The sequence below is a fragment of the Halichoerus grypus genome, chromosome 8 (genome assembly GCF_964656455.1).
Source record: "Halichoerus grypus chromosome 8, mHalGry1.hap1.1, whole genome shotgun sequence".
NCBI classification, from domain to species: domain Eukaryota; kingdom Metazoa; phylum Chordata; class Mammalia; order Carnivora; family Phocidae; genus Halichoerus; species Halichoerus grypus.
The window spans coordinates 147339252-147347856 of record NC_135719.1 but is presented as its reverse complement, the minus strand read 5'-3'; the positions used below and the strand labels follow the sequence as shown (position 1 = coordinate 147347856).

General features: G+C 61.1%; 1 protein-coding gene across 2 annotated transcripts; it reads right to left on the bottom strand.

Annotated features, from left to right (window-relative positions):
- Positions 1–578: 578 nt before the first annotated feature.
- Positions 579–8393, bottom strand: DLK1 (delta like non-canonical Notch ligand 1). 2 transcript variants are annotated; one of them, XM_036100018.2, is made up of 6 exons: positions 8237–8393; positions 6895–6958; positions 6286–6416; positions 3277–3418; positions 1176–1455; positions 579–956 (listed from the first exon to the last, which is right to left on the bottom strand). In XM_036100018.2, exons 1-6 carry the CDS (start codon positions 8301–8303, stop codon positions 708–710), a joined length of 933 nt encoding a protein of 310 aa, XP_035955911.1. In that variant the 5' UTR covers positions 8304–8393; the 3' UTR covers positions 579–707. The 2 variants fall into 2 exon arrangements, with proteins under 2 accessions (XP_035955911.1, XP_035955910.1); XM_036100017.2 differs by having other exon boundaries at positions 579–1455.
- Between the last annotated feature and the right edge of the window lie 212 nt (positions 8394–8605).

The following is an 8605-nucleotide window of genomic DNA, read 5'->3' as shown; positions in this document are numbered from 1 at the left end:
TTAATTAGAGTCAGAGAGAACTTTGATGGTCACTGCATTCCAGCCCCTCCCTCGAGGGGGGAAGAGGTGGGCCCGGGGTGGGGACGGGGGCTCGCCAAGGATCACACAGCGAGTTAGTGGCAGGGCTGGGACGAGGTCCCGGCCCCCCAGCAGCCAACCCGGGGCTCTCTCTGCCTGACACACGGCCGCTGCACTCCGCAAAATCTCAAATCAATCTGAAAGATCTAAAGTTTGCGGTGTTGAACTTGATGTGAGTGCGCGTTGGATGTGGCGTGTGAGGATTAACGAACGAAAGAGATTTTAGCCTTTTTCACAGTGGGTGGTCATGCACAGCACTCGTAACGGTTCCACGAGGACCGTGGCCGAGACCCCTCGGAGAGGGATGTCGGCACCGAGTCCCGGTTCTGTTGCCTTGTTTTTTTTTGGTCTTTTTGATTTTACGTTTAGAGTTTAGAATAACATACTTATTTCTTTTACTTGTTTAAAGATGAAATTCTTATTATTATTTTTCGATCATGCATTAAGAGAGAGCAAGAGGATGCTTCGGGCACCTTGTCACAGAGCAACACAAAGGTAATATAGGTAAGCATAGCGTTCACCAGATTCGACACAAAAGAGAGCAAATTCCACCACAAAGAGGAGAACAGACCGCATATAGTGAGCTCTGCGGGACCCCGAGAACAGAGAGGGGCCGGCAGGGGCGCCGCTTAGATGTCGTCTTCGCTGGCCTCCTTGCTGAAGGTGGCCATGTCGATCTTCTCGGGGAAGATGATGTTGACCGCCAGGTCCTCCCCGCTGTTGTAATGCAGCAGCAGGTTCTTCTTCTGACGCAGCATGCGGCTGTAGCGCAGGTTGGACACCCAGGCCTCGCACTTGTTGAGGAAGACGATGCCCATGGTGCCCAGCACCACCAGGCTGGTCAGCACGCCCAGGATGGTGAAGCAGATGGCCTGGCCCTCGGAGAGGAGGGGAGTGCTCTTGTTGAGCTCCTTCATGGACACCTTCAGGATGCGGTGCTCGGGCTGGGGCACCGGCAGCTCGTGCACCCCGGGGGTCAGGCGGTAGGTCAGCCCGTACCCGCCGGGCAGACGGGTGACCTGCTGGGGGCTCGGGGCGCGCTTCCGGCCACAGAGGGGGCCCGTGAACTCGGGCTTGCACAGACACTCGGACCTCACCTGGGTGTGCTGCAGGCACGTGCCCCCGTTGAGGCACGGGTCGGACGCGCAGTTGCTCACGGGGCGGCTGCAGGTCTTGTCCACGAAGCCGGCGGGGCAGCGGCAGCGGAAGTCGCCCCCGATGTCGGTGCAGATGCCTTGGTTCTCGCACGGGTTCGGGGTGCAGCTGTTGGCCACGATCTCGCAGAAATTGCCTGAGAAGCCAGGGGGGCACAGGCAGGAGGCATGGGAGGCCCGGCCCTCATCATCCACGCAGGTGCCTCCGTGCTGACAGGGGGAACTGCAACACAACAGGGGGACACGGTAAAAGGCCCTCGGGGGCTGGGCTAGGACGGTGGTGCCGGGGCGGGGGGTGGGGGGGCGGCAGGCAGGTGCTTAGGCCCCGGCCGGTGCGTGAGCGAGCGCCGGCCAGGGGGACACCGGGCGCTGCCACCCCTGCCCGCGAGGGGCTCCTGGGCAGTCCGAGCTGGACGCAGGCACGCCGGGGGGGGGGTGTGCGCGCCTCACCCCCTCCAGCTGCCAGCCTGGAACACGCCTGACCTCCCGGGCCGACGCCCGTCTCCTCTCCCACCTCTTATGTCATCTCTCCGACCAGAGGCCTGACGGTTAGTCACTGGACAGGTGGGGAAACTGAGGCTGAGAGAGGCAAAGTTAGTGATGACCCAGGGCTGGAGCGAGCCCCCTCCATCAGCTCCATCCCTGGGCCGCTGGGCAGAGCCGGGGCCTCAGGCTCCCCCCCCCCCACAAGCTCCCTGCGCCACACCACCACCCTGATGACTCGTATTGTCACTTTCGGCAGAGAGAGCCTGCAGACTATTGTATGGGAAGCCCTTGGGGACGCTCAGAGTGAAAGCAAGCCTCGGTCTATCTGCCGGCCCGGCCAGCGTCTGTGCCCGGCTGTTTAATCGTGGGCCATTCACCCAACTGCGGCGTGCAGACCGGAGCTGTTTGCTCAGAGCGGAGCACAGGAGCATTTAATGTAAGTGCTTTTAAACGAGCAGACCCTTTGTCATCTGATAAATGCCAAAACCCAGAGAAGAAAGGGGCTCTAAGCACAACGAAATCAGCATTGCCGCTTCGGGGGTGAGGGCTGTATGGGAGCTAGGCTCTGAAGGAACTTCAAGGACCCTGGGCTCTATTTTGACAGACTGGTTCAAGTTGGTTGGAGAGAAAACAAAATATTTTAAAGGTTTCTCTCTGTATTTTCCCATCCCACTAAGAAGCAGACGCGGACTTTGGTTGTGACCCCCTCTCCTCTGACCCTCTCTGAACACTGATCTTTAGATGCACAAATGCCTGTTTGTGGCCTTCGCTGGCTCCAGGGTCCTCCACAGCCCCCTGGAATGTCAGGTCAAGATAAGCTTATTCTGCCTGGTAGCGTCTGTCTCCCCCACCCCCCAGCTCCCGGCCCGGGACCCGGCTCCAGTTTGCATTCTTGCAACCGACTGCCTAAGCCCCAGCAGACGGCTGGGTAGGCTCAGGGTAGCTAAACAGATAAGGGCCGGAAATGGCTTGGCTGCTAGAAAGCAAGTGGCCCTTCTTGTCTGTTGTGCCCACTGCTCAGAAGTCCCAGAGCCCCCGCCCCACTGAGGGCAGCTGAGAGCTGGACCCCCCCTCCAGACCCCGCTGGCCAAAGGCCCCTCTCCCCACTCTTGAGCCTAGCAGATCCCCCCAAGACATCCCCAAAAACCCAGCTGCAGAGTCTGCCAGTTCCCCAAAACCACCCCCTAAAATGCAGTGAGTGGGCTTCACGAAGAGTCTCACCCCCCCCCACCCCCCGGGGCTGCCCTTAGAACACGGTGCGGCTCCCTGCTCCAGTCAGCGGGCCCCGTCTACCATCACGCACGCACATCGGGACTTGGGAGCATCAAGGGAATATGAAATCACCTTCGGGGTCCCTTCAGAAATGATGGAAATGACACACTCCCCACTAAATACCCTGATCTGGGACGGCCCCCCGCAGGGCTGCAGGACGGGCACTTACTCGGTCTTTTGTCAGGCGACAGGTCCGACTGGGCTAGGCTGAAAGGGTCTTTAGGGGTGTGAAGTGGGAATCAAAGCAGCATTCATCAGATCACACAGAGTCGGAAAGAATATTTACCCATTGATCACGCAGGGCCCATCCTTCTTCTGACAGTCCTTTCCCGAGAACCCAGGGACGCAGGAGCATTCATAGTGGCCGGAATCGAGGTTCACGCAGGTCCCATTGTTGGCGCAGGGGGTCGAGGCGCAAGCCCGGACGTCTGGGGTGGGGAGGGAAGAGCAGACTTTGTCACCCCCTCCCAGGGAGGGAGAGGGGGACAGGCTGGAAGGAGAGCTTTCTGGATGGGGACAGGGACAGAGCCCTCCAGCTGGTCAAGGGCGGGGACCCCGAGTGAGCTGCCTCGATGGCTCTGTTTGTGGCCACTGTCAATGGTCACCAAATGGGGTCCTGAGGAAGAACGTGTAGTGACCCCCCGAAACTGCAGTGGGTAAGCAGCTCAGGGAGCTGAAGGGGCTCCCTTGGGGTAGGTCACAGGGACAGAAAGTCATGGCCGCTCACTGCTCCTCAACCCAGGACAGCCGTCCCCTTTTCCTGGCACCAGGTCCCCTCTCCGGTCCAGCAGCATGACCTTCACTGCAGACCCCTTCCCTCCCCCCAAACGGTGTGTGCCAGGCCAAGGCTCCCCAGTGCCTGCCTCCCCCAGACAAATTTTCACGTCCTGCTTCTCCTGTTTGGGGGGGGGGTCCCTGCCATTCAGGGCAATCGCGAAGCCCAGCTGTTAGAAAACACCAGCTGCCCTTCAAAGTTCCCCACCACAGAGTGGCGGGGGAGAAATGGAGACATGTGAAGACCCCTGTCGGCAATCAAGAAACCTGATTCAGCCCCAGCACTACCTCCACCCTCCTGGTGGTCGCTCTTTCTGCGCTCGGGATCTGAACGGAGGGGCTCACGGTAAAAAGGCTGTATCTTTTGAAGGCAGCGAAATTAGAAGTATCTGAGCGCTCTCCTGTCAGTGTGGGTTTCCATGAACACTGCTATATTTCTGCCGCCTTTTTACACCTCCCGTCATGCACACTTCATTATGCGGGGCTCGGCGAGCCAGGGACAGCTGAACAAAGGGGCCTGGGTCAGGGGCTTTCTGCCAGTGGAGACCCCCACCCCCAGGCAGGGCCAGGAGGGACCTTTTCTAGGCCTGGCTCCAGCCGGCCTCAGAGTTCAGCTCCTCCCCACTCTGTGCCTCACTTTCCCCACTGACAAAAGGAGGGGCTCTCCCTGGTAGGTCTGGGGGGGTACCTTTTAGCTTCGGGGGGCACCTGCCAAATACAAAGCCAGGGCCAACCAGAGACGCAGCAAGTTAAGACGGAGTGGGTGGGTGCAAATTTTTTTTTCCTCTTTTAAGGAGACCCGCACCCTCGTGGAGGGAGAATGGCAATCAGTCAATAAGGAGCAGCCTGAACGCCATGCTGATGGCCTATCCAGAGCGCACGAGGCATTCCCCGGGAGCCCGGCTCAGTATAAGGAAACATAAAGAGGATTTATCACTACGGGAAGGGGCCGGCACAGCTAGCAGGAGAAGGCTCCCAATCCTGTGCTCCCAGCAACCCCGTCACTGGTAATCTTAAATTTAAGCTAAAGAGCTGGCGACCACCCCCCTTCCCTCCCTGCAGCATCCAGCCCCACAAGCAGAGGATGAGCCATTCTTCCCAACTCCTGGGCCTCCAGCCCAAGGGAAGGGTAGATTAAGCCCGGGCAAGGAGAAAGCTGCCCGGGGTCTCTGCTGGGGCAGCAGCTGGGGCCCTGACAGCCTCAGAGACCCGGAGAAAGGGAGAGAGCCGCTAATTACCCGCAGGGCTGTTTCCTCGGGACCCGGAGTCCCCGGCTGAGAGGCTTTGTGAACCCAGTGAGGAGGGGACCTTTTTGTCTGGAAAACTCCATGGGCGGGAAGGGGGCAGTCCTGAACCAGACACCAAAGAGGGTGGGCTCCAGGCTAAAAGACCCCAAGAGGTGGCTTTTCGGGGATCCTGTGGGTCCCAAAGCCGCTCAGAGGGTGCGGTGCTGAGGGGCGGCAGGGCTGCTGGTCAGAGCATGAGTCAGCTGCGGGGCCTTTAAGGACCTGAGACAATGTGGTGGGGGGTGGGCTCGATCAGGAAAGCCCGCTGCCCTGGCGGACGGTCACAACACGCTCTTGCCTTTTCCTTAAGGGAGAGGATTAGGAAGAGCCACAGATGAGAATTAGCCCAGTTCTGGGGCTAGGAGAAGGGGTTTTAGCTGGCTTTTCTCCCGACAACTTCTTCTGTGTCCCTAAGCACGGCCCTTGACTTCCTCGAGCCTCGATTTCCCTATCAGTACCCCTCGTCCCAGCTCATGCTGAGGACCTGTGGTAGCTGCCCTCCGCTGCTGGGAGTTTTTTCGAGGACTTCAGCTTGCCCCAGCTTCAGGGCACGTTCTGCCAAAGCAGGATGGACTCAGATGGACATTTTGCAGCCTAAAAATGCAGGGACAGCCAACTCTCAATTTGCTCAGGGTCATGGAGGACAAAGTTTGCATAAATTAATGAAATCAACAGATCACACCAATCTGCACTTTGACCACTTCTCAGCCCTTCCCGACCCCCAGCCTCCCCCTACACCTGACCACGGACACCAACACCAGCTCTGTTGGGCCAGCCGGCCCTGACTCAGCTCCCGGCCCCCCCACCCCCGCTCACCACCCCCACCCCTTCGTTTGTTTGTTTGTCTGCGTGCTTTGCAGCCTCCCGTGTGAATTTCTCGGAGGTTTAGCTCTGTGACCCCCACCCCGAGCCCTTACCCCCTCGGAGTTTTAGTGACCCGGAGAGGTTACCCTGGCCTCTACCCTTTCAGCTTTGTGTGGCGTGTGCTTCTGTCGTGACTCTATTCAACAGGCAGCTCCCTGCTGGCCCCCACAAAGGGCCTTCTCTGGGTGCTGGCCCAGCAGAGGGGAGCAAAATTAAGTGCCTACCTGTGAGGAGGCTCTGGGGTACCAGTGGGAAGAATATAAACAGATCATTACCATACAGAGCCCTGGGTGTGTGGGAATAAGGCGGGAGGGGGAGGGGAGGCCACCACAGGCTGGGCGCCCAGGGCAGGGGTGGGCTGGGGTGCCCACCTATGTCGCAGAGGTTCCCGTCCCAGCCGTGGTCACAAATGCACTGCCAGGGTTCCACGCAGAGTCCGTTAACACAGCCAGGAAAGGTCACGCATTGATCACACAGGGGACCCTGCCAGCCAGGCTGGCACCTGCGGGGGGGGAGGGGAAGATGGGGACCTATGAAGGGGGGCAGGAGTGGAGAGGGAGCTCAGGCTGCCTACTGTGAAGCCAAGATCCCTCGGGGGTGTCTGCACAGTACCAGGCCAAGTGGGTCCCCGGAAGCAAATACCAGTCACCTGAACAGAAAAGCGTCAACAGAGGACCAGACAGAGGGGTCCCTGAGAGGCCGGGGGAGCACTGCGTCTTGCCGCAGCGGCCTGCAGTGGTCTCACCCTGTGAGGGGCTTTCCCAACACCCCCACTGCTGAGACGGCAGACAGGAGTCGTGGCTGTCCCCTGACCCCTGCCCTCTTCTACCCCTTGCTACCCCCCACCAGTTTCCTGCAGGAGCGAGAAAGCTGTTCGCTGCAGCCCAGCAGCCAAGCCCCCCCTTCCTGCCTGACACCACGACTCCCCAGGATTCTGTCCTGACCACCTACGAGCTGCCTCTGGGGAGCCACCCCATTACCTGCAAACATTGTCATCCTCGCAGAATCCATTTTGGGGGTGGCAGGCCGGGAAGCATTCAGCTCCTGAGTCACAAGAAAGGTTACACCATTCACCCCACGAGGCCCCAGAGGCCAAGGCAAAGCCTGTCTTCTCCCAGCAGCCCACAGCCTCCCCGGGGGGAGCCAAACCCCCTCCTACCAGCCTGGCACATAGTAGGTGTCTCGCATCAGCCCACTCGGGGGGGGGGGGGAAAGAAAAATCTCTGCCATGTTCCTGGTTATGGAGTGACCACAGTAAACCACTTAGTTCCTAGGAGCAGGTCAGACACTTAATTCCACCCCCCCCAGACCCTCTCCCCCAGAATACGAAACCTCAAATGCTAAAAGCGGGGATAGGGAGACAGTGAATGGAAACCTTCTGACCCCTGGGCCCTCAGCCAAGCCCTCACTTCTGCAAAGTGAGCCTAAAATGGGGAGCAGATTTGGAGGTATTTGGCTTTGGAAAAGGCCAGACAGGTTCACCTGGCAGCCTCGCAGGTAAGGCATCAGGATTTTTCTTAAAGGTTAATCCCCCCTGAACCAGGCACCCAGGTCAAATCCCCCCAAGTTCCCCTACCCCAGACTCTTCATATTAAAAAGACGCAAGGGTTTTTGCAAAAGAGATTCTGCCACTCGGACACCATCGAGAGATTCGGACACTCTGCTAGGTGCCTACTGTGTGCATTCACTTCAACTAGCTCCCCAGCTTTCCAGACGGTCCCCCCATCGGCTCTGGTGCAGTGGGGGCGGGGGGCACTGCGGGAAGGGGCAACTCTCTCACTGTCAGAGACAGATGGCCGCCGCACACAGAAGTGTCGCAGCCCCTCACCGAGAGAAACGCCACGCAGGAGGGGCTGGCGCTGGGCTCCTCGGTGGGAATTTGGTGCTGCGACGGCAAGGCCACCCCCCACAGCCCCCACAGACCTGTTCCTGAACGCGCACGCAGCGACACCCCAAAGTTGCACCCCAGAGCATTTCCACACAGGGCTCCCGAGCATCACCTCGTTTCTCCATACCTCCTGTCTCCGCGCACCGACACCCCTGCGAGCGCCACTTCTGCGGGGCGGGAAGGGGCTGGGGGGTGGCGGTCCCACATCTCCCCTGCCCCCCCCTCCCGGGGACCCCCAGGGCCGGGCTTGGCATGCGAGGCTGGCGGGGAGGGCGAGGCAGCAGCGTGCGGGGCTTAGGGTTAGGCGGGACGGGCCGGAGTTGGGGCGCACGGGACGGGGCGTGCGGGGCACCGGGCGGCCGGTGGGGGGGCGGGGGGGCGTCGCAGGCTTCCCCAGAGGGGGCGCGAGCCAGGCCGCCGCGGGGGGGGCTCACCATGGACACTGTGGCCGAAGGCCAGCAGGAGCAAGAGGACGGGCAGGAGGGCTGCGGTCGCGGTCATCGCGGGGCGGCCGGGGTCGCGGTCCCGGGAGCGGCGCGGGCGCGGGTCCGGCTCCGGGCGCCGCGCTGGGCTTCTGGTTGCGGACGCGGAAGGGGGCGCGGGCGCGCGGCGAGGGGAAAGCCAGGGCTGCACCGGGCTGCGCGCTGCGCTCTCCGCCGCCGCCGCCGCCGAGCTGCCGCCGCCGCCGCGCGCGCCGCCCTTTTCGTACCGCCGCCCCCCCGCGGCCCCCGCCCCCCGCCCCCGCCTCCGCGCGCACGGGGCCGGCGCCGGCCAGTCCCGGTGACCCCCGCCCCTCGCGGGGC